This window comes from Schistocerca nitens, chromosome 11 (genome assembly GCF_023898315.1).
Source record: "Schistocerca nitens isolate TAMUIC-IGC-003100 chromosome 11, iqSchNite1.1, whole genome shotgun sequence".
Taxonomy (NCBI): domain Eukaryota; kingdom Metazoa; phylum Arthropoda; class Insecta; order Orthoptera; family Acrididae; genus Schistocerca; species Schistocerca nitens.
In genome coordinates, this window is record NC_064624.1 from 127,334,452 (window position 1) to 127,361,602 (window position 27,151).

The window sequence follows — 27,151 nt, forward strand, 5'->3', positions numbered from 1 at the left end:
TCTTTCTTCACAACCCCTTTGTGACTGATATGTGGGGGAGGGAGTTTTGGTATATCCCTAAAGCAATCATTTAAAGTCTGCAGCTTGTGGTCTTTCGGTAGCGTTCTCGCTTCCTGAGCATGGGGTCCTGGGTACGATTCCCGGCGGGGTCAGGGATTTTCACCTGCCTCGAGATGACTGGGTGTTGTTGTGTCATCTTCATCATCATCATTCATCCCAATTACGGTCGGAGGAAGGCAACAACAAACCACCTCCGCTAGGACCTCGACTAGTATGGTGGTACGGGTCTCCCGCATCGTCCCCTATGCTCTGTCAAGGAGTATGGGACTTCATCATCATCATCACTACCATCATCATCAACCATTTAAAGCCATTTCTTGAAACTTTGTTAATAGGCTCATGAGATAATTTACGTCTGTCTTCAAGAGTGCCAGTTCAGTTCCTTCATTATCTCTGTGACACTCTTCCACAGATTAAAGAAACCTTTGACCATTTCTGCTGCCTTTCACTGTATACGTTCAATACCCCTTGTTAGTCCTATCTGGTTTGGTTGCCACACACTTGAGCAATATTATAGAACCAGTCACACGAGTAATTTGTAAACAATTTCTTTTGTAGACTGATCACACTTCCCCAGTATTATACCAATAAACCAAAGTCTTACCCACGACTGAACCTATGTGATCATTCCTGTACATATGCCTACAGAATGCTACACCAAAGTATTTGTATGAGTTGACCGACTCCAACAGTGAGTCACTGATATTATTGTAATAAGATACTATTTTTTTCATTTTGTAAAGTGCACAGTTTTACATTTCTCAACATTTAGAGCAAGTTATCAATGTTTGCACCACTGTGAAATCTTACAAAGATCTGACTGAATATTTATGCAGCTTCTCTCAGACAGTACTTCATTATAAATAACTGCATGATATGCAAAATACCTGAGTTTACTACTGATATTGCCTGCAACACCATTAATATACAACACGAACAGCAAGGGTCCCAAGACACTTCCCTGGGGCGCACCCAAAGTTACTTCTACATCTGATGATGACTCTCCATCTGTGATAACATACTGTTACCTTCCTGCCAAAAAATCCAAAATCCAGCCACAAATTTCACTTGATACCCCATATGGTAGGTGCAGCACTGAGTAAAATGTTTTATGAAAATCAAGAAATACTGGATTACCTGGTTGCCTTGATCCAAACCTTTTAGTATGTCAAGTGAGAAAAATGCGAGTTGGGTTTTGTATGATCAATGTTTTCGAAAACCATACTGGTTGCCATTGAGAAGGTCATTATGTTCAAGATATCTCATTATATCTGAGCTCAGAATAAGTTCTAAGATTCTACAACAAATTGATGTCAAGAATATTGGACTGTAGTCTTGTAGATCACTTCTACTATCCTTCTTGTAGACGTGTGTGACCTGTGCTCTTTTCCAAGAACTGGGCATGGTTTTTTGTTCAAGGGATCTATGGAAATGGAAATGAGTGTTTGGCGTCATTGGCTGGAAGGCCCCTTACGGGACAGGTCTGGCTGCCTTGGTGCAGGTCTTATTACATTTGACACCACATTAGGCGACCTGCATGCTAGATGGGGATGAAATGATGATGAAGACAGCAGAACACCCAGTCCCTGAGCAGAGAAAATATCCAGACCCAGCCGGAAATCGAACCCAGGCCTGTAGGATGGTAATCCGTCACGCTGACCACTCAGCTATTGGGGTGGACATGGGATCTATGATAGATTATAGTTAGAACAGGGGCTAACTCAACCTCAAAGTCAGTATAGAATCTGACCGGGATTCCATTGGGGCCTGGAGCTTTGTTCAATTTTAACAATTTCAGCTGACACTAAATACTTATTTCATTCATCTTTTCAGTGGTATAAGGATTAAATTGGGACAATTCTCCTGGTTTTCCTTTTTAAAGCAACATTTGAAAATGGGAGTTTAGTGTTTCAGCTTTTGCTTTGCTACGCTCAATTTCAGTTCTTGAATCACTCGCTAGGGATTGGTCACTAAATTTGGTGCTACTAACAGCCTTTACATATGACCAGAATTTCTTTGGGTTCTGCGAAAGATCATTTGCCAGTATTCTGCTGTGGTAGTCATTGAAGGCTTCACACATTGCTCTCTTGACAGCCAAACATGTTTCATTCAGCTTCTCTCTATCTATAGCCCTACACTTTGTCTTACACCCATTATGCAGTAATCTCTGCCTCTTTAGAAGTTTCTTTACATGGAGGTTTCCTCCCATTATGAACTCTTCCACTGCGTACATATCTACCCAGTGCGTGGTCAACTACTCTGTACCTGGAGTCCTTCTACATGCTCCTGACGTGCGCTGAAAGTTTCAAGTTCCTCATTGAGATATGACACTGCTGATTTTTTTATCTAGTTTACTGAATACACACTGGTGTCCAAAATTAAAGCAACAAACCACTTTTCCCCATCCTGTAACTAATTTGCGATATAATCATACAAACTGTCGACCAGATGTCCGTACGATTGTGCTCTGCACATAAGATGGCATTTCCAGTCAGTGGGCAACCATGCCAACAATGATGTCAGGGCACCTATGAAATGTGGTAGTGTTTTCCAGGTAGCCCCATGTCGACAATCACGTGTACACAGTCACAGATGGAACAGTATGGCACAGAGACTCTTTGCGGTGGAGGGTCATGGAAAGAAAGGAAGCAGGGCAGTCACAAACTGATGAGGCCCAATGGCTTAATGTGAATCATTCTGTTGTTTCTCAGGTATGGCAATAGTTTATAGAGACTGAAATTGTATCCCAAAGACCGGGGTAGAGGCGACCACGTGTGACTTCGGAAGAGAGGGTCATTATTTGGTTTTAACGATGTGACCTCCCCTCTCCTTCTCTCTCTCTCTTGCTCCGTCATCGTCATTTTCTTCTTTTCTCCTCGGCTGTCCAAACGCTATTCCTTCTTCCTTCGTCATACTGTGGCTATATCTCAGGGTTTTCAACAAAAGGGACGGAGAAGGGGGCCACATATGTGGTTGATCATGATGATGTAGTGCTATGTGTGAGTGTCACCATTTTCTCTGTTTTGGGAAGATTGATGACTAAAGCTGAAACATTTCTCTAAAAAGGTAAGTGCTCTCTTTTTCAAAAGGTGAAAATTTTAGTGTAGACTATAATGTTTATCGATCTAACACACAGTTTATAAAGTTCCAATTTCGGCTGAAGTTTATTGATCCCAAGGAGCTGAAACAAAACTCATCTGTTCCAAATGTCATTCATAACAAGAGTAGTTAGTTTTCTGGTATGTGTGTAGTGGTCACCAATGATTGAAATGATCGTTCCGGCAATTCCATTGAAATCTGTTTATTGGTTGCTAACCAACATATCAAGCAATTGACTATTCCATGATTAATATATGTCGTATCCAAACAGTAAATCAAGCCCCATTTACTGTAAGCACCAAGAACGATTACCATAACCTCGAATAATTCTTTAAGAATTATTACCAAGTTAAGATGTATGAGACAGGCGAAATACCCTCAGACTTCAAGAAGAATATAATAATTCCAATCCCAAACAAATCAGGTGCTGACAGACGTGAAAATTACCAAACTATCAGTTTAATAAGTCACAGCTGCAAAACACTAACATGATTTCTTTACAGATGAATGGGAAAACTAGGAATTAAAATCCATGGAGAAGAAATAAAAACTTTGAGGTTCGCCGATGACATTGTAATTCTGTCAGAGACACCAAAGGACTTGGAAGAGCAATTGAACGGAATGGATGGTGTCTTGAAGGGAGGATATAAGATGAACATCAACAAAAGCAAAACAAGGATAATGGAATGCAGTCGAATTAAGTCGGGTGATGCTGAGGGAATTAGATTAGGAAATGAGACACTTAAAGTAGTAAAGGAGTTTTGCTATTTGGGGAGCAAAGTAACTTATGATGGTCAAAGTAGAGAGGATATAAAATGTAGACTGGCAATGGCAAGGAAAGCATTTCTGAAGAAGAGAAATTTGTTAACATCGAGTATAGATCTAAGTGTCAGGAAGTCTTTCCTCAAAGTATTTGTATGGAGTGTAGCCATGTATGGAAGTGAAACATGGACAATAAACAGTTTGGACAAGAAGAGAATAGAATTATTCGAAATGTGGTGCTACAGAAGAATGCTGAAGATTAGATGGGTAAATCACATAACTAACGAGGAGGTATTGAATAGAATTGGGGAGAAGAGGAGTTTGTGGCACAACTTGACAAGAAGGGACCGGTTGGTAGGACATGTTCTGAGGCATCAAGGGATCACAAATTTAGCATTGGAGGTCAGCGTGGATGGTAAAAATCGTAGAGGGAGACCAAGCGATGAATACACTAAGCAGATTCAGAAGGATGCAGTAAGTACTGGGAGATGAAGAAGCTTGCACAGGATAGGGTAGCATGGAGAGCTGCATCAAACCAGTCTCAGGACTGAAGACCACAACAACAACAACCAAATTAATATCAAGAAATTACGGGAAGTATCAATTAATCCTTCACATGACTATAACGTGTGATAGCCTACCACGTATCTCTGTGCGCGATCTGTTTATAAGCCCGCATCTCATGGTCGTGTGGTAGCGTTCTCGCTTCCCACGCCCGGGTTCCCGGGTTCGATTCCCGGCGGGGTCAGGGATTTTCTCTGCCTCGTGATGGCTGGGTGTTGTGTGCTGTCCTTTGGTTAGTTAGGTTTAAGTAGTTCTAAGTTCTAGGGGACTTATGACCACAGCAGTTGAGTCCCATAGTGCTCAGAGCCATTTGAACCATCTGTTTATAACAAAGTTTGGCCGTGGCTCTTTAGAATGTTTTCCAAACCAACTCCGGATTATGGAATATCAGTTTTAGGTCAAGTCTTTAAAATTAAAGAGGACCCGCACTCGATTACAACTTGTTGGCGCACTTGAGCAATTGAGAAGTTATTAACTTTTCCAAAGGAAAAAAAAAAATCATGCGTAATGCTGCATTGTGATCTGCTATGTCAAAAAAACTCATTACCTATAGATTCTTATACAGTGTCAATTGCTCAGCAAAGGTTGCTCTACCAAAAAATATCGACTTGAGATGACATCACGCGTTACTACCTGTTTTAACTCTCCTACTCTCACGTGAGACAAACTATATCTGGCTTTAATGGACATCACGACAAGATTATTGCTTAAAGATTTTGTGGCCTACTCGGACGATTGCACATGTAATGCTATGACGGCATGAGAGTACTGCCTTAGTACTGCACGGCAACTGGTGTGTGAGTTCGCAGCATCCACTGGACTTGTTGTATTGAAGCAAACAGCGTAGAGAAGGCTTCAGCAGAGTGGCCTTCATTGTCAGAGACCTATGTATGCCTACTCTGATGCTTCTTCACAGAAGGGAACGTCTAAAGTGAAATCATCAACATGCCACATGGACAGTCGAACAGTGGGCCAATGTTGTATTCACAGATGAACCCGATTTAGTCTGGAGAGTGATTCTCCATGGATTCACATCTGGAGGGCACATTGAACATGATTTCGGGACTCAAACATTGTGGGAAGAGACCAATATTGAGGAGGATCCCAACGGTGTGGGCAGGGACTATGTTTACCACTCGAATCCCTCTTCATGAAATTGTAGGGGTGAATTGACAAGGTTTAAATGCTGTCACGTATCGTGATGAGATCTTGGCACCTCATGTGCAGTTGTTGCGAGGTACTGTGGGCCCAGACTGCATACTGATGGATGATAATGCGTGACCTCATAGAGCACGGGTGGTTGATGTTTTCTTGGAAATGGAAGATATTGCACACACGGCACGGCCTGCTCGCTCTCTCAATTTGGCTCCCCTAGAGAATGTCTGGGATGCTCTAGGGAGATGACGTTCATCGTGTCAGCATCCACCAACCACTCTCCCAAACCGCGAGCAGCTCTGCAGGAAGAATGGGCGATATTATCTCAATATGACACTGATGACATCATTCACAGAAAGCCCCATTGTCAAGCCTGTACTGCTGTCAGAGGTGGCCACACCCCATACTGAGCACATTAACCAGTTGTCAGAATGCGTGCAAATCGAAGAACATTTTTGTCTATCGTTATGCATGTTGCGGTTGTTTATGTTCTGCATTCTTTACAGTGTTTCTACTTTACTATCACCTGTTTACACTGTCTTGTGGCAAAATAAATGCAACCTTGCATAATTTCCATTTGTTGCTTTAATTTTGGATGACAGTGTATACAGGGTGTCCCATTTATCTTGAACACCCTAAATAACTGTTTGTCTAGATGCAAATTACAAAATGTTTCAAGCAAATTTTCTTTAGCCGTCAGGGGGACATCAATCAGCATGACAGCCTTCATTGTAGCTGTCCAATCGCTATGAGCTTCGTCGTTCACTGACCCAGGATGTCAAAGTTGAGTAGTGGTTTCAACTACCCAAGCCAAGTCCATTCATGTTGTGGTGGTTCATTTCAGTGGTTTGCTGCTGGGGAGGTTTTCCTGTGAGCAACACCGAGTGTTTCTACTGCTGAAATTTAGCCACCATGTCGTGCAATTAACTATTTTGGTTGAGTACAATTTGAGTCCCCCCATGAACCATGGACCTTGCCGCTGGTGGGGAGGCTTGCGTGCCTCAGCGATACAGATAGCCATACCGTAGGTGCAACCTCAACAGAGGGGTATCTGTTGAGAGGCCAGACAAATGTATGGTTCCTGAAGAGGGGCAGCAGCCTTTTCAGTAGTTGCAGGGGCAACAGTCTGGATGATTGACTGATCTGGCCTTGTAACATCTGGTATGATTTTTTTTTTTTTTTTTCGTAATTTAATTGAAAGCTTTGTTGCTTTAGTAAAAATAAAATTGGTTCTTTTTGTCGTGACAGAATAAATTACTATTAATCACACCAGATTTGTCGGAGAACAGCAGCAACATGTGTAATTGATCCAGCTTTAAGAAATTCTATTACCTTTTAGCGGAAAATTCGTGCGGTACTCTCCGACGTTAGAAAAGTCGTGGTGTTCCGTTCGGAGCAGGAGGCGGCTGTCTTTTCTCATTCGCGATATCGAAAATTACTAAAAAATGAACAGAAATTTTTTTTTTCGGAGGAAGATCACGCGGAGAAAACAGACAGAAGTTACATGAAAGAAACCTAAGGGACCAACTAAATGGATTTGTACGAACATATAAACGGAACTGAAAGAACTTGGAATAAATACTATAGCGATGTCGTCACGACAGCCTCCTGTTCCGATAGAACACACGCTGGATCATAAGCTGCATAAATCTTTTAAACAGAAAAGATTATCACAAGTATAATTAATGAAAATAAGGTTGAGAGATTTTCTTTGAAATTAAATAAACTTCAAGGCTTCAAGTATTATATTATAAAACGGAAACTTACATTAACATGGCCACCCATTGTGGCGGTGGAGCGAATTTTCATGATACACATTCTCACTTGTTTGTGGCTACATATATTTTTAATCACTTAAACTCTTAAATTTAAAATAAAATGATGATATCAGTATGGAGCACAATACTTTTGCGTCCGACTCGCAACACATTCACAGAAGAACAGCTAGAGAGCGGCGCGGCTCCCTGCAGAAGTAAGAATTGGCAATTGTTATTTTGAAACATAGGTGCATCGTTTTCTTACTGATCGATAGCAGCGTATAACAGTTTATAGCTATCGTGATATTCTGCGCTTTTCAGGAGCGCGGCAAAGATATCTGGCTACAACATTCATTGGTATATGTTAAAAGTTCGCACATACTGACGCGAATATGGAAAAAAAAACTTTTACATGTTAAAAATCGCAGTGATAAAGGCTGTAATGTCACAAACACTAACCAAAACAGCCTTGCTGTGCTGGTACTGCGAATTGCTGAAAGCAAGGGCAAACTACGGCCGTAATTTTTCCCAAGGGCATGCAGCTTTACTGTATGGTTAAATGATGATGGCGTCTTCTTGGGTAAAATATTCTGGAGATAAAATAGTCCCCCATTCGGATCTCCGGGCAGGGACTACTCAAGAGGACGTCGTTATCAGGAGAAAGAAAACTGGCGTTCTACAGGTCGGAGCGTGGAATGTCAGTTCCTTTAATCGGGCAGGTAGGTTAGAAAATTTAAAAAGGGAAATGGATAGGTTAAAATTAGATATAGTGGGAATTAGTGAAGTTCGGTGGCAGGAGGAACAAGACTTTTTGTCAGGTGAATACAGGTTTATAAATACAAAATCGAATAGGGGTAATCCAGGAGTAGGTTTAATAATGAATAAAAAAATAGGAGTGCGGGTAAGCTACTACAAACAGCATAGTGAACACATTATTGTGGCCAAGATAGACACGAAGCCCACGCCTACTGCAGTAGTACATGTTTATATGCCAACAAGCTATGCAGATGATGAAGAAATTGAAGAAATGTGTGATGAGATAAATAAAATTATTCAGATTGTGAAGGGAGATGAAAATTTAATAGTCATGGGTGACTGGAACTCAGTAGTAGGAAAAGGGAGAGAAGGAAACGCTGTAGGTAAATATGGATTGGGGGGAAGAAATGAAAGAGGAAGCCGCCTCGTAGAATTTTGCACAGAGCACAACTTAATCATAGCTAACACTTGGTTCAAGAATAATAAAAGAAGGTTTTATACATGGAAGAAGCCTGGAGATACTGACAGGTATCAGATAGATTATATAATGGTAAGACAGAGATTTAGGAACCAGGTTTTAAATTGTAAGACATTTCCAGGGGCAGATGTGGACTCTGACCACAATCTACTGGTTATGAACTGTAGATTAAAACTGAAGAAAATGCAAAAAGGTGGGAATTTAAGGAGATGGGACCTGAATAACTGACTAAACCAGAGGTTGTACAGAGTTTTAGGGAGAGCGTAAGGGAACAAATGGTAGCAATGGGGGAAAGAAATACAGTAGAAGAAGAATGGGTAGCTTTGAGGGATGAAGTAGTGAAGGCAGCAGAGGATCAAGTAGGTAAAAAGACAAGGGCTAGTAGAAATCCTTGGGTAACAGAAGAAATATTGAACTTAATTGATGAAAGGAGAAAATATAAAAATGCAGTAAATGAAGCAAACAAAAAGGAATACAAACGTCTCAAAAATGAGATCAACAGGAAGTGCAAAAGGGTAAGCAGGGATGGCTAGAGGACAATGTAAGGATGTAGAGGCTTATCTCATGAGGGTAAGATAGATACTGCCTACAGGAAAATTAAAGAGACCTATGGAGAAAAGAGAACCACTTGTATGAATATAAAGAGCTCAGATGGAAACCCAGTTCCAAGCAAAGAAGGGAAGGCAGAAAGGTGGAAGGAGTACATAGAGGGTCTATACAAGGGCGATGTACTTGAGGACAATATTATGGAAATGGAAGAGGATGTAGATGAAGATGAAATGGGAGATATGATACTGTGTGAAGAGTTTGACAGAGCACTGAAAGACTTGAGTTGAAACAAGGCCCCAGGAGTACACAACATTCCATTAGAACTACTGACAGCCTTGGAAGAGCCAGTCCCGACAAAACTCTACCATCTGGTGAGCAAAATGTATGAGACAGGCGAAATACCCTCAGACTTCAAGAAGAATATAATAATTCCAATCCCAAAGAAAGCAGGTGTTGACAGATGTGAAAATTACCGAACTATCAGTTTAATAAGTCACAGCCGCAAAATACTAATGCGAATTCTTTACAGATGAATGGAAAAACTGGTAGAAGCCAACCTCTGGGAAGATCAGTTTGGATTCCATAGAAATATTGGAACACGTGAGGCAATACTGACCCTACGACTTATCTTAGAAGCTAGATTAAGGAAAGGCAAACCTACATTTCTAGCATTTGTAGCCTTAGAGAAAGCTTTTGACAACGTTGATTGGAATACTCTCTTTCAAATTTTGAAGGTGGCAGGGGTAAAATACAGGGAGCGAAAGGCTATTTACAATTTGTACAGAAACCAGATGGCAGTTATAAGAGTCGAGGGACATGAAAGGGAAGCAGTGGTTGGGAAGGGTGTGAGACAGGACTGTAGCCTCTCCCCGATGTTATTCAGTCTGTATATTGAGCAAGCAGTGAAGGAAACAAAAGAAAAATTTGGAGTAGGTATTAAAATCCATGGAGAAGAAATAAAAACTGTGAGGTTCACCGATGACATTGTAATTCTGTCAGAGACAGCAAAGGACTTGGAAGAGCAGTTGAACGGAATGGACAGTGTCTTGAATGGAGGGTATAAGATGAACATCAACAAAAGCAAAACTAGGATAATGGAATGTAATCGAATTAAATCGGCTGATGCTGAGGGAATTAGATTAGGAAATGAGACACTTGAAATAGTAAAGGAGTTTTGCTATTTGGGGAGCAAAATAACTGATGATGGTCGAAGTAGAAAGGATATAAAATGTAGAGTGGCAATGGCAAGGAAAGCGTTTCTGAAGAATAGAAATTTGCTAACCTCGAGCATAGATTTAAGTGTCAGGAAGTCGTTTCTGAAAGTATTTGTATGGAGTGTAGCCATGTATGGAAGTGAAACGTGGATGATAAATAGTTTAGACAAGAAGAGATTAGAAGCTTTCGAAATGTGGTGCTACAGAAGAATGCTCAAGATTAGATGGGTAGATCACATAACTAATGAGGAGGTATTGAATAGAATTGGAGAGAAGAGAAAGTTGTGGCACAACTTGACTAGAAGAAGGTATCGGTTGGTAGGACATGTTCTAAGGCATCAAGGGATCACCAATTTAGTATTGGAGGGCGGCGTGGAAGGTAAACATCATAGAGGGAGACCAAGAGATGAATACACTAAGCAGATTCAGAAGGATGTAGGTTGCAGTAGTTACTGGGAGATGAAGAAGCTTGCACAGGATAGAGTAGCATGGAGAGCTGCACCAAACCAGTCTTAGGACTGAACACCACAGCAATTTGAGTGCACCAGTGGAATTTTCTGTCTTGTGGCCGTTGGTGTTCCAGTTACCTGCACTGGCCACTAGCGTAATTTCAGGTGGTGTCCTTTCCTCCCCTCTAGTCACTGTCCAACATGGTGTGTAATTTTGACAGCTAATACATACTCCATTGAGGATTATCACTTTTGTAACCTTTCCAGTTTCAGTCCTCATGTAGTGATTGATGGGAAGCAAGTCATTGTGTCGGTTGGTCCTTGGCTGTCCCCTGGTTGGGTTCCGACGGATTGTTCGGCTCACCACCTGTCTCACCTAAGTGAACGAGGGCAGACCGACCTCCCTGGAGGCTTCTGAGTGCCACCGGTGTTTAATTATATGTTGTCAGCTACTTTAAATTCAAGGCTTATGGTATTTTTTATTTTCTTAAAAATTTTGCAAAATTAATTTTTAAATTTATCTTTCAAGCTTAAACATTGCGGCCTTCTGCCTTTAAAAGGTTATGGTAATATACTTTAAAATTTTGAAACTTACTTGTGGCCTTCAGCCATTGGTATTGCACCTTGCATATGTAGGATCTATCTGCTTAGCCTTAAGGCTTTTCACGTAGCCATGGTACGTTTCTTTATTTATTTGATTTGCCTCTTTAATTGCATTTTAATCTTGTTGATTTTTAAGATTTCTTGTTGTTAAACATTCTGGTCTTGCCATTAAAAGTCTGTGGTAATATATTCTAAAATTTTCAAATTTAATTGTGGCCATCAGTCATTTGTATTATACTTGCATATGTTTGCTGTTTTTTTTAATTATTTTATTGGTATCTTAATTAGATTTTTATCTTGTTGATTTGTTAAGAGTTCTTATTTGGAGGCCTTCAGCTGTGAAAGAGTTGCATTCGGTAAAGGTCCGGCTATGTGCCGCTTTGGTTGTAATGTTGTTGTTGTGGTCTACAGTCCGGAGACTGATTTGATGCAGCTCTCCATGCTACTCTACCCTGTGCAAGCTTCTTCATCTCCCAGTACCTACTGCAACCTACATCCTTCTGAATCTGCTTAGTATATTCATCTCTTGGTCTCCCTCTACGATTTTTACCCTCCATGCTGCCCTCCAATACTAAATTGGTGATCCCTCGATGTCTCAGAACATGTCCTACCAACCGATCCCTTCTTCTAGTCAAGTTGTGCCACAAGTTCCTCTTCTCCCTAATTCCATTCAATCCCTCCTCATTAGTTATGTGATCTACCCATCTAATCTTGAGCATACTTCTGTAGCACCACATTTCGAATGCTTCTATTCTCTTCTTGTCCAAACTATTTGTCATCCACGTTTCACTTCCATACATGGCTACACTCCCTACAAATACTATCAGAAACGACTTCCTGACACTCAAATCTATACTTGATGTTAACAAATTTCTCTTCTTCAGAAACACTTTCCTTGCCATTGCCAGTCTACATTTTATATCCTCTCTCCTTTGACCATCATCAGTTATTTTGCTCCACAAATAGCAAAACTCCTTTACTACTTTAGGTGTCTCATTTCCTAATCTAATACCCTTAGCATCTCCCGACTTAATTCAACTACATTCCATTAACCTCGTTTTGCTTTTGTTGACGTTCATCTTATATCCTCCTTTCAAGACGCTATCTATTCCGTTCAACTGCTCTTCCAAGTCCTTTGCTGTCTCTGACAGAATTACAATGTCATCGGAGAACCACAAAGTTTTTATTTCTTCTCCATGGATTTTAATACCTACTACGAACTTTTCTTTTGTTTCCTTTATTGCTTGCTCAATATACAGATTGAATAACATCGGGGAGAGGCTACAACCCTGTCTCACTCCCTTCCCAACAGCTGCTTCCCTTTCATGTCCTTCGATTCTTATAACTGCCATCTGCTTTCTGTACAAATTGTAAATAGCCTTTCGCTCCCTGTATTTTACCCCTGCCACCCTCAGAATCTGAAAGAGAGTATTCCAATCAACATTGTCAAAAGCTTTCCGTAAGTCTACAAATGCTACAAACATAGGTTTGCCTTTCCTTAATCTTTCTTCTAAGATACGTTGTAGGGTCAGTATTGCCTCATGTGTTCCAACATTTCTACGGAATCCAAACTGATCTTCGCAGAGGTCAGCTTCTATCAGTTTTTCCATATGTCTGTAAAGAATTCGCATTAGTATTTTGCAGCTGTGACTTTTTAAACTGATAGTTCGGTAATTTTCACATCTGTTAACACCTGCTTTCTTTGGGATTGGAATTATTATATTCTTCTTGAAGTGGTTCTCCTTTCTCCAAAGTCTCTTTAATTTTCCTGTAGGCAGTATCTATCTTACCCTAGTGAGATAAGCCTCTACATCCTTACATTTGTCCTCTAGCCATCCCTGCTTAGCCGTTTTGCACTTCCCGTCGATCTCATTTTTGAGACGTTTGTATTCCTTTTTGCCTGCTTCATTTACTGCATTTTTATATTTTCTCCTTTTATCAATTAAATTCAATACTTCTTCTGTTAGCAAAGGGTTTCTACTAGGCCTCGTCTGTTTACCTATTTGACCCTCTGCTGCCTTCACTATTTCATCCCTCAAAGCTACCCATTCTTCTTCTACTGTATTTCTTTCCCCCATTTCTGTCAATTGTTCCGTTATGCTTAGTTGTAAAGGTTATTAAATTACAATAAATGGCAATTAGAAGGAGAAACTGACCTCAACCTTTGGCACTTTCCACAATCCTATTACCTGTTCTGCTCAGCGGGTTTAGCGGGCGTATCACTCCCTTGCTGGTGGTGGACAGGAGTCGAGGCTAGAGCCACAGATTATGCGTACCTGCTGTACCATTATCTAAGGACTTTTCTGTGGTCATTACCACTGTGGTCCTCCCCTTTTTACCTGCAAAACTCATTCATGGTAGTGTGGTAGTTCAGGATCCATTAACCTTGAGGGTTTCCTGTTTCTTGCTGAAGCTATGGTCATTTTTGTGGTTTTCTGCAGCTTCCCTGAACAAGCAAGTGTCATAGCACTTTCCACAGCAAGATCTTCTGTGCTGGCTAATTTTATTGTGTGGTCGATCTCCACCATGGCCTGTTTCTCCATCTGAGCCCACCTGCAATGCCACTTATGTTCCGTCATCCTGGTGCTGACTGATCATCCAGCCATTCCAACATACGAGAGGCATTTGAAAAGTCTGCACAAAGTCCGAGCGATGGCACCACTGGCGCGTATTGAGGTCATGTTTCATTACTAGCATCTTTGGAAAGAACGCACACCAAGCTTCAGCCATATTGGTCTATTTCTTTGTGTATGGCATTCGTGTCAATCGAGGAAGTCGAGTGATTGTCAAAAAATGTACGAAAAAGAATTTCGTGTGGTGATTAAACGTTACTTTATGAAAGGCAAAACACCTCAGGAGACCAAACAGAAGCTTGATAAAGATTACGGTGAATCTGCACCTTCGATTAGAACAGTTTATATGTGGTTTCAAAATTTTCGGGGTGGCCATATGGGCACAAGTGATGCTGAACATTCTGGACGCCCTGTGGAGGTTACGACTCCAGAAATCATTGATAAAATCCATGATATGGTGATGGATGACAGAAGAGTTATGGTGCGTGAGATTGCTAGTGCTGTGGGCATCTTGAATGAATGGGTACATAATATTTTGCATAAACATTTGGACATGAGAAAGCTATATCTGCAAGATGGGTTCTGCAATTGCTCACGCTTGACCAAAAACAGAATCGTATGAAGTGTTGTAAGGATGGTTTGTAGCTGTTCAGGAAGAATCCGCAGGACTTTAAGCGTCGTTTCATCACTGTGGATGAAACATAGATACATTACTATACTCCTGAGACCAAACAACAATCTAAACAATGGGTTACCAAGGGAGATCCTGGACCAAAAAAGAGAAGAAGACCATTCCTTTCGCCGGAAAGGTTATGACGACTGTCTTTTGGGATTCGCAAGGGATAATCCTCTTCGACTAACTGGAAAAGGGTGAAACTATTACAGGTGCATATTATTCATCGTTATTGGACTGTCTGAAAACCGAGCTGCAAGAAAAACGCCAGCTATTGGACTGCAAAAAAAGTCCTTTTCCATCACGACAACACACCAGCACACACCTCAGCAGTTGTGGTCGCAAAAATGAATGGAAATAGGATTCCAACTCGTTTCACATCCCCCCTATTCTCCAGACTTGTCTCCCTCAGACTACTATTTGTTCCCCAATTTGAAGAAATGGCTGGCGGGACAAAGATTTTATTCAAACGAGGAGTGATTGCAGCAACTAATAGCTATTTTGCAGACTTGGACAATTCCTATTATTCAGAAGGGATCAACAAATTAGTACAGTGTTGGATGAAGTGTATATGTCTAAATGGAGACTACGTCGAAAAATAAAAATGGTTTACCCTAAACACTTAAGTAGTTTTTATTTTTGCAAGGACTTTTCAAATGCCTCTCGTAAACTTTTCCACATGTACACAGTATGCAGTACATTCCCAATCTTGCAAATGAGGCCATTTTCTCCTTTGCCGATCTGAGATACTCTTCGATGTTCTTTGGTGGTTTATAAATAGTCCTTATGCTGTGTTTGTGCAATGTGTGGCTGATTCTGACCATCACTCTGCGAATGTATGGCAGAATAGCTGTACATGACATTTCTTCTTCCAATGTGTCACTTTGCCAAAACGTCTTATACAACCGGTGGCATACCCACTGCTCCTCAGAACGTGAAGTACAACAAATGGAAAGTGTCCTGTATCGCAATGGGTATTCTACCAGGTGCGTAAGAGGGGTCACAGAATCAAACACTCGGCAAAGTGACACATCGGAAAAAGAAATGTCAGGTACAGTCTTTCTGCCATACATTTCCAGAATGATGGACAGAATCATCTGTATATTGCACAAACACAGCATAAAAACTATTTATAAACTGACAGACAAGACCAGAGAATGTCTCACATGGCAAAGGACAAAAAGAGACTAACTTTCAATGTTTGGAATGTATACGAGGTGTGGCTAGAAAAAAACCGGACTGATGCTGGAAAAAACATTTATTTACAATTATTTACAATTTCATGTTATCTCCTTCAATGTACTCTCCTCCTCGGTCTCTACACCGCTCCATACGAATTTTCCACTGTTCATAGCAATGCTGCAGATAATTTTTGGTAAGTCCATACATTACTTCCGTCGCTTTTTCTTTTACTGCTTCAACAGTCTCAAATCTAGTTCCTTTCAAAGCTGACTTGACTTTAGGGAAAAGAAAAAAGTCACAGGGGACCAAATCAGGTGAGTAGGGTGGATGATCTAAGATGGGAATGTTGTGTTTTGCCAAAAACGTCTTCACTGACAACGCACTGTGAGCTGGGGCATTGTCTTGGTGAAGGATCCGTGACTTTTTTCTCCACAAATCGTTCCGTTTTCTCCGTACTCGCTCACGTAGGGTAGTCAGGACGCTAATGTAGTAATGCTGATTCACTGTTTGTCCCTCTGGTACCCAATCAATGTGCACAATCCCTTTGATGTCAAAAAAAAAAAAAAAAAAAAAAAAAAAAAAACAATCATCATTGCCTTGAATTTCGATTTTGACATTCGTGCTTTTTTTTGTCGTGGAGAACCAGGAGTTTTCCAATGCATCGATTGGCGTTTAGTTTCGGGATCGTAATTAAAAAACCACGATTCATCGCAAGTAATAACATTTTGTAAGAAGGTGGGATCACTTTCAATGTTTTCCAGGATGTCAGAACAAATCATTCTTCGGCGTTCCTTCTGTTCAATTGTGAGACACTTTGGAACCATTTTTGAACACACTTTGTTCATGTTGAAACTTTCATGAAGAATCTGCCTAACACTTTCCTTGTCAACTCCTGTTAACTCAGGCACTGCTCTGATTGTTAAACGGCGATCTTGTCGAACAAGTTTACCGATTTTTTCAATGTTTGCATCAGTTTTTGCTGACAATGGTCTGCCAGTGCGAGTGTCATCACTGGTGTCTTCGCGGCCATCTTTAAATCGTTTAAACCACTCAAACACTTGTGTTCGCGATAAACAATCATCGCCGTACACTTGTTGTAACATTACAAATGTTTCACTTGCAGATTTTCCTAGTTGGAAACAAAATTTGATGTTAACACGCTATTCTTTCTGTACACTCAACATTTTCCGACGCACAGACAAAACGTCAACTACTTAAAACAGATGCCACGGGCAGACTGAGTGCAGGAGGCAGATGAAACTCGAGCAGTAGGCGGAGCGAGAGTCACGTGACTGGCCACACGACTTTCAGCCTTATTGCATTCGTTTTATTGTTTCACCAGTACTAGTCCGGTTTTTCTATAGCCACACCTCGTATACCATTTACATGTCGAAAAATTTGTGTATGAATGACTGGACATATCAATCGACACCAGGGTCACCAAACATTAATGGCACTGCAGGTTGCGACAGGTGGAGAAATAGGCCATGGCTGAGTGTGCGGTGTGTGAGACCAATCACAAAATAAAATTTTGCCAACACGGAAGTTTTTGTTATGGAAGAGACCTACCACACCTGCTTGTTTCGGGGGGATACAAAACTCTGCAAAAATGGCAACAGCTTCAACAAGAAATAGGAAAGCCTCAAGGTGGACTGATCCTGGTTTCCCGTGTTGCAGGGAATGGTTGTTGCAGGTAGGAAAGAGAGGACCACAGCAGTAATGACCACAGACACTGGCACATCAGGTACTTTCAATCTGTCGGCACGAGCTTGACTCCAGTCCACCACAAGCAATGGAGGGTGAAGCTTTAACAATGCCATCCTCTCATGCTGGTAAAAGTCAGAAAAAATCATCAAATGAACGTAGGCTGAAGAACCTGAGACAGATGCAAAGTGGCAATTTGTCATTGCCAGCAACATCATTAACATACAATCTATGAGGGTAATCCCAAAAGTAAGGTCTTCTATTATTTTATAAGTACATAGACCTGTTTATTTCTACAACGGTTTACATCAGTTTACAGCTTGAACATATAGCTATTTTTTGACATAATCACCGTTTCTGGCGATGCATTTTTGTAGACGCCGTGGCAGTTTTTGTATGCCCAAGTCACACCAGCTCGCCGCCATGCTCTTCAGAAAGTTATGAAATTCTCCTTTCACCTCGTCGTCGGAGCTGAATCGCTGGGACCACAATTAATGCTGACAGGTACTGTGAGACTCTGAAAAAACTCAAACGGACAATTCAGAACCGGAGAAGAGGAATGTTGAGCAAGGGCGTACACATTCTCCGTGACAACGTTCGCCCACACATCATTCGGCAAACCGTTGCTCTCCTGTAACAGTTTCAGTGGAATGTAATCACCCACCCATCCTATAGTCCTGACTTGGTGCCCAGTGACTATCACCTGTTCCCTAGGTTAAAAGCACGTTTGGCCTGAAAGTGATTCAGCTCCGATGACGAGGTGAAAGAAGAGGTTCATAACTTTCTGAACAGCATGGCGGTGAGCTGGTATGACATGGGCATACAAAACCTGCCACAGTGTCTACAAAAACGCATTGACAGAAATGGTGATTATGTCGAGAAAAAAAATGCCGGCCCAAGTGGCCATGCAGTTCTAGGCGCTGCAGTCTGGAACCCTGAGACCGCTACAGTCGCAGGTTCGAATCCCGCCTTGGGCATGGATGTTTGTGATGTCCTTAGGTTAGTTCGGCTTAACTAGTTCTAAGTTCTAAGGGACTAATGACCTCAGAAGTTGAGTCCCATAGTGCTCAGAGCCATTTGAACCATTTTTTGTGAAAAAATAGCTAAATGGTCAAGCTGTAAACTGATGTAAGCCATTGTAGAAATAAACAGACCTATGTACTTATAAAAAAATAGGAGACCTTACTTTTGGGATTACCCTCATACATCTACATCTATACTCTGCAAACCACCGTGAGGTGCATAGTAGAGGATACATACAACTGTACCAGTTATTAGGGTTCCATTCACATATGGAGCATGGGAAGATTGATTGTTTGAATGCCTCTGTGTCTGCAGTAACTATTCTAATCTTATTCTCACAACCTCAATGTTAGCAATACATAGGGGTTGTAGTATATTCCTAGAGTCACTATTTAAAGCCGGTTCTTGAAACTTTGTTAATAGATTTTCTTGGGATAGTTTGCATCTGAGTCTTCCAATTCAGTTCCTTCAATTTCTCTGTGAGACTCTCCCATGGATTAAACAAACCTGTTACCATTCATGCTACCCCTTCTCTGTATATGTTCAATATCCACAATTAGTCCTATTTGGTATTGATCCCACACACTTTTAGCAATATTCTAGAACTGGTCACGTGGGTGATTTATAATCATTCTCCTTTGTAGATTGCCAATAAACCAAAGTCTACCACCTGATTTATCCATGACTGAGCCTATGTGATCATTCTATTTCATATCCCTGTAGAGTGTTACATCCAGGTATTTGTATGAGTTGGCTGATTCCAATTGTGACTCACTAATATTATAGTCATAGGATACTATGGTTTTTCATTTTGTGAAATGGACAACTTTACATTTCTGAACATTTAAAGCAAGCTGCCAATCACTACATCACATTGAAATCTAATCAAGATCTGACTGAATACTTATACAGCTTCTTTCAGATAGTACTTCATTATAGGTAAGTCTGCCCCGATAGCTGAGTGGTCTGCGCGGCGGTCTGTCACGCCAAGGGGCCCGGGTTCGATTCCTGGCTGGGTTGCAGATTTTCTCCACTCAGGGACTGGGTGTTGTGTTGTCCTCATTATCATTTTATCATCATCAGTGGAAGGCAATGGGAAACCACCACTGGAATCACTTCCCTAGACGCTCATGCGGTGGATCTCTCTGATGAGGCTTCCCCCATGACAAGACCATAAGGCAGAACACAGAAGTACTATAGATAACTGCATCATCTGCAAAAAACCTGATGTTACTATTAATATTGTCTGCGAGCTCATTAACATACAACATGAACAGCAAGGGCCCCAACACACTTCCTTGGGGCACACCTGAAGCTACTCTTACTTCTGTTGATGACTCTGCATCTTAGATAGCATGCTGTGTCCTTACTACCAAGAAACTGTCAATTTAGTACCAAAGAAACACTGGACAGACCCATTTGGCTTGATCCATGGTTTTCAGCATCTCATGTGAAAAAGTGTGATTGATGTTTTTGAAACCCTTGCTGATTGGCATGGAGCAGATCATCCTGTTCTTGATACCTCATTATGCTCACAGCGTGTTCTAGGGTCCCACGACATATAGACATGAATTAAATACAATGGTAATTTTCTTCCTGCAAAGAGATATGCACAGTACTGAGGTAAGTGTTTTCAGGTGGAGTTTTCAACAGGCCACTATCTGGGAGGGCAGGTAGTTGGATATCTTCCTCCCTCGGCCCAAAACAATACTCTCTGTGGCTATCAGCAAACCGTAGCACACACTCAATATCCACAGCTGAAAATTTCTTCTGACCAACTCCGTGAGCAACAAGTAAGTATATGCACAAATACATGTGAGGGTGAGTCAAATGAAAAACTTAAATATTTTTTAAATATTATTTGTAGTGCAGAAGTGGTACAAACCTGTATCACTTTTCAACATAATCTCCCCCACACTCAATGCAACTCCTCCAGTGCTTACAAAGTACATAAATTCCTTTAGAAAAAAATTCTTTTGGTAGTCCGCGCAACCACTCAGGCACCGTGTGGCGTACCTCTTCATCAGAACGGAACTTCTTTTCTCCCATTGCGTCTTTGAGTGGTCCAAACATATGGAAGTCACTTGGTGCAAGGTCTGGTAAGTATGGTGGATGGGGAAGACACTCAAAATGCAGGTCTGTGATTGTTGCAACGGTCGTACGGGAAGTGTGGGGCCTTGCATTGTCATGTTGGAAAAGGACACCTGCTGACAGCAATCCACGTCGCTTTGATTTGATTGCAGGCCGCAGACGATTTTTTAGGAGATCTGTGTACGATGCACTGGTGACAGTGGTCCCTCTAGGCATGTAATGCTCCAAAATGACGCCTTTTTCGTCCCAAAAGAGAGCATAACCTTCCCTGCTGATGGTTCTGTTCGAAACTTCTTTGGTTTCGGTGATGAGGAATGGCGCTATTCCTTGCTCGCTCTCTTCGTTTCCGGTTGGTGGAAGTGAACCCAGGTTTCGTCCCCAGTAACGAATCTTGCAAGGAAGCCCTCACCTTCTCGCTCAAAGCGCCGAAGAAGGTCTTCACAAGCGTCAACACGTCGTTCTTCATTTCAGGAGTCAGCTGCCGTGGCACCCATCTTGCAGACACTTTGTGAAACTGGAGCACATCGTGCACAATGTGTTGTGCTGACCCGTGACTAATCCGTAAACACGCTGCAATGTCATTCAGTGTCACTCGGTGGTTTTCCTTCACTATGGCTTCAACTGCTGCAATGTTCTGTGGAGTCACAACTCGTTGTGCCTGACCTGGACGAGGAGCATCTTCCACTGAAGTCACACCATTTGCGAACTTTCAACCCCATTCGTAGACTTGCTGCTGTGACAAACAGACATCACTGTACTGAAACTTCATTCGTCGATGAATTTCGATAGGTTTCACACCTTCACTATGCAAAAACCGAATAACAGAATGCTGTTCTTCCCTGGTGCAAGTCGCAAGTTGGGCGGCCATCTTTATACTGATACTGCAACGGTGCATGTGCATTTGCACTATGCTGCCACCTACAGGCCATTCTGCATGCTGTGTGTAGCACACTTACCAACTTACAGGATAACGGCATGAAATTTCAATTTGTTATTACAAATTTAAGGTTTTCATTGGACTCACCCCCGTATATAATTGTATGTAAATGTTTATGCTCCATATCTCCTCTTAAACCACTGTAACGGTTTCAAACAGGCTTGTTACACTTCCACTTACCATCTGGAAAGAATCACTGTTGGAGGAAGTACCATCTACAACCCACAGATGTGGGAGTGGTGGTTGTCATGGAACTGGTCAATGGTTCACTTTCACCATTTAATGAAAAACTCAATACGTTTCATAAATCCACGATATGATCCAATAAAGCTCGAATGACAATTTCATATTTCTTACAGTCTGAATGAAATAGATAAAATGGTTTTGTGCCCTCATATAGAGAATATACATTTAAAGAGGAATGTAATGTGTACAATACATTTTTAATTTTTCAAAAACCTTTAATTATTTTTCATATATTGAATTTATTGAAAAAATAAATTCTGTTCTTTGACACAATTACAGTAAAAGTTACTGACATTAAAACTGGTAACTAAAAAACTCTCAAACTAACTTCAGAAAAGATTATCGGTAAGTAATTAATTTGGTCATGTAAATATTATCTTTGTCCTTCTCAGTTAGTCAGAAGTTTGTCAGAAGTGGTTATGGAAGCCAGTTTGAGGTTGTATTGAGTACTGAATGTAAAATATTTCTCACTTTTCATTTGAAATAACACATTGAATATTATGACCATAACATATTTTTGTCCACATAGGAATAATTTTCTTGCAGACATTGTGCTAAGCCTATGAAGAAGTCATAACGGACATTGTCAAGTGAGGTAAGTTATAATTATTTACAACATTCATGTTCAAACTAAAGTTAAACTTCTAACCATCACCTCTTTGTTTTAACAATATAAGAGATGGATATATTGCTGCTGCCGGCCGGTGTGGCCGAGCGGTTCTAGGCGCTTCAGTCTGGAACCGCGCGACCGCTACGGTCGCAGGTTCGAATCCTGCCTCGGGTATGGATGTGTGTGATGTCCTTAGGTTAGTTAGGTTTAAGTAGTTCTAAGTTCTAGGGGACTGATGACCTCAGATGTTAAGTCCCATAGTGCTCAGAGCCATTTGAACCATTTTTTTTATATTGCTGCTCACCACAAAGATGACACACTGAGTTGCAGACAGGCACAATGAAAAGATTGTTACACATTTAGCTTTCGGCCAATGCCTTCTTCAGAAAGACAAGCACACACACGTCCACTCACATCCATTCCCACAAGCAAGCACACCCCATGCGCACACGACTGCCATCTTCGGCAGCTTGGACTGACCTGGAGTTTCCACTGTTTGATTTTACCTCTTTCTTTCAGTTCTTTAAGCAGCTGAAGAACATCACACCAACCAATTCACTGTCAAGGAAGTGAGGTTTGTGAGAAACATAATTTTCAATACTAGTATTTGAACAAAGAGAGATGAAAGTGTTAGATATTGGAAGGGAGGTGGCTTAGAAGCATAACCCACAAACATTTGGAGTAATTTCAACTAATTTTTGTGCAGACATGACTTATTTGCCTAAAAATACTGTGGGAGTAAGAAACCACTGCTACTCCTAGAGTTGGGGTGGGTGATGACAATGGGTGAAGTAGTAAAAATGTTCAAAAACAATCTGTTGGTGTTCCTTTCCTGTATTTAGCTGACTTGGAATACTTTAAAAGTATGAAGTGCAACACAGCTCTTATATGTGTGGTCTAATGCATCAACCTGGTCACAAAAATGAGCACCACAAAGAGCCAATAATTCTATCAGTGTTTCATAGCAAAGATCACACTACAAGGTGGAGTAACCCAGATACATTTAATGTCCCCCCTTGACTCCAACGATGCAAAATGGTGGAAATTCAGACAGTTGACAGTGACAGTCTATCTTCTTCAAATGACTGTCAGCTATTGTTGTCAATGTGCATCAAACAAAATGAAGATTGTAAGTCAGGTTCAACAGAATGGAAAAAAGGAAAACTACTTCAAAGAAATGAAACAGATTATCAATTTCACACTACGCAGAAACGTATCACCTCATTTAGAGCTTGCGAATCTGAAAATCAACGTGAATGTTGTTTTGAAGGGAATATATGGTATGTGACACACACTATGTGATCAACACTATCCGGACATCTGGCTGAAAATGACTTACAAGTTTGTGGTGCCCTCCATTGGTAATGCTGGAATTCAATTGGCCCACCCTTAGCCTAGATGACAGCTTCCACTCTCGCAGGCATATGTTCAATTAGGTACTGGAATGTTTCTTGGGGAATGGCAACCCATTCTTCACAGAGTGCTACAGTAAGGAGAGGTATTGATGTCGGTAGTTGGGGCCTGGCACAAAGTCGGCATTCCAAAACATCCCACAGGTGTTCTCTAGGATACAGGTCAGGACTCTGTGCAGGCTAGTCCATTAAAGGGATGTTATTGTCGTGTATCCATTCCACCACAGGCAGTGCATTATGAACAGGTGCTCGATCGTGTTGAAAGATGCAATCGCCATTCCCAAACTGCTCTTCAACAGTGGGAAGCAAGAATGTGCTTAAACATCAATGTAGGCCTATGCTGTGATAGTGTCATGCAAAACAATGAGGGGTGCAAGCCAGCCCCCTCCATGAAAAACACAACCACACCATAACACCACCGCCTCCGAATTTTACTACGGGGACTACACATGCTGGCAGATGATGTTCACCAGCCATTTGTCTACCCACACCCTGCCATCGGATTGCCACATTGTGTACGTGATTCGTCACTCCACACAATGTTTTACCACTATTCAATTGTCCAATGTTGACGCTCCTTACACCAAGCAAAGCAACATTTGTCATTTACTGGCCTGATGTGTGGCTTGTGAGCAACCGCTCGACCATGAGATCCGAGTTTTCTCACCTCCCACCAAGCTTCATAGTACTTGCAGTGGATCCTGATGCAGTTTGGAATTCCTGTGTGGTGGTCTGGATAGATGTCTGCCTATCAGACATTACGACCCTCTTCAACTGTCAGCAGTCTGTCAGTCAACAGACGAGGTAAGCCTGTACACTTTTTTGCTGTACGTGGCCCTTCACATTTCCACTTCACTATCACATTGGAAACGGTGGACCTAAGGATGTTTAGGAGTGTGGAAATCTTGCCTACAGATATATGATCCGAGTGACACCCAATAACCTGACCATGTTTGAAGTCCGCGAGTTCCACGGAGCACCCCATTTGGTTCTCTCAGGATATCTAATGACTACTGAGGTCGCTGATATGGAGTACTTGGCAGTAGGTGGTAGCACAATGCCCCTAAAATGAAAAACTTATAGTTTTGGTGGTGTCTGGATACTTTTGATTACATAGTGTACGTGTACACGGGCAAAACCACAGCAAGAAAGTTATAAATTAAATAAAATGTCTCTGCAAGGCGAAAGAAAGGCCTTGTGCAATTAACCTGAGAGTCAATCAGCAAGTCAAAAATGGCATGAGAAATACATCTGATAAGGAAAATCATTTTGATTGTTAACATAAAATTTTAAAACTTTCAATTTTAATGGGAAAAGGCAAATAACAAAAACAAAAAGCAACGGAAACTCAAGAGCAAACTGAAAATAAAACTAACCTCTGATGCAATTAATTCCAAACAGCATTTCTGCCTCATCTTTTCTTTTTTGATCAGCTCCCACATTTCAGGATCATCTTCACATATCTGTTCATTTCCTGTCCAGTTGCAAGCTAACTGGTTTTGCAGGAACCAATTTTTCTGAAACAACGCAATGGCAACAGGTAACAATCAACCAATTACACAGGGTTAAATGTATTACACAAAAAATTATGAATCCTTAAGTCAGATAGAGAGAGAGAGAGAGAGAAAGAGAGAAAATAACAGCTGGCCAGCTACCATCTAATAAAGCAAGCAACTGGGACTTCCAATCAGTTTAACACTTTGAGTCTCATGCCTGTGATATAATGTTGTCTTCAGTGTTACAAACAATGCCATGCCTGTTATATTACGGGCAAAACATCTTCATGAGGACTGCCACAACCATAATACTAGTCACTCTTTCTACAAATTATCTGAATACCTACATTCAAGGACTGAAACTTACTGTCAGCTACTTAGCAAGCAGCAATGTTTGTTGTAAAAATTCATAACAGGTCATAATGTTACAAACAAGACTCAGTATTTACAGATGAAGGAACATATTTCCCTTGGAAAAAAAATATCACTGTACTCAATTAAATATAATACTACTAATGCCCGATAAACAGCGCCTATATAGGCAGGGTATAAACAATAATTGTCTACAGTGTAGAGCAAATCAAGACGAGCGACGTCACTTGCAGTCTATCAAGTTGGAAAGGTGCCACAAATTGGCCTACAACAATCCCCTACGCTACACCACATGCATCGTATGCCACAGAAAACACCTTCACAACATCGTTGACTTTGAAACCATTGTGGTAGTACCACCTTAGCCCATAGAGGACACACTGAGTATACATCGTCTACAGTTATTTTAAAGCTTTTAATTGATATTTTGCACATTCCAGAATGAGATTTTCACTCTGCAGCGGAGTGTGCGCTGATATGAAACTTCCTGGCAGATTAAAACTGTGTGCCCGACCGTGACTCGAACTCGGGACCTTTGCCTTTCGCGGGCAAGTGCTCCACCAACTGAGCTACCGAAGCACGAATCACGCCCAGTCCTCACAGCTTTACTTCTGCCAGTATCTCGTCTCGGTCGGGCACACAGTTTTAATCTGCCAGGAAGTTTCATTTTATACATTATTTAAGTAGTTCCATGGTTGTAAAGAGATATTTTATACATAACTATTTTTGTTATTATTGTACTTTTTTTTATGTTCTGACGATTATGTGAATCCGTTTTACACTGATTGGTTGATGTGAGGTAGAGGGAGAAGAGGCAGGTGGAGCATCTTCGTATTTAAGTGTATTCCCATCACTTGCTGACACCAGTTGACATCACAGCACCTGAGAAGAGTGCTCCACCTACCATCTTTGAAGGATTCCATGGATATAACAAGTCTTATTGTATTTTATCCTTATAAGCATTTTGTCATATTTTATTGTCAATCTCCCCCCCCCCCCCCTATGAACCATGGACCTTGCTGTTGGTGGGGAGGCTTGCGTGCCTCAACGATACAGATAGCCCTACCGTAGGTGCAACCACAACAGAGGGGTATCTGTTGAGAGGCCAGACAAACGTGTGGTTCCTGAAGAGGGGCAGCAGCCTTTTCAGTAGTTGCAGGGGCAACAGTCTGGATGATTGACTGATCTGGCATTTTAACACTAACCAAAACGGCCTTGCTGTGCTGGTACTGCGAACGGCTGAAAGCAAGGGGAAACTAAAGCCATAATTTTTCCCGAGAGCATGCAGCTTTACTGTATGATTAAATTATGATGGCATCCTCTTGGGTAAAATATTCCGGAGGTAAAATAGTCCCCCATTCGGATCTCCGGGCGGGTACTACTCAA

General features: G+C 41.3%; 1 protein-coding gene across 1 annotated transcript in view; it reads right to left on the minus strand.

The window, feature by feature from the left end:
* Positions 1 to 27,151, minus strand: part of LOC126212704 (serine hydroxymethyltransferase, mitochondrial-like) — a 194,761-nt gene that overhangs the window by 153,346 nt on the left and 14,264 nt on the right. Inside the window, exon 2 of the mRNA XM_049940118.1 lies at positions 25,274 to 25,414. Coding sequence (XP_049796075.1) covers positions 25,274 to 25,414 — 141 coding nt within the window. The remainder of the gene's footprint in view (positions 1 to 25,273; positions 25,415 to 27,151) is intronic.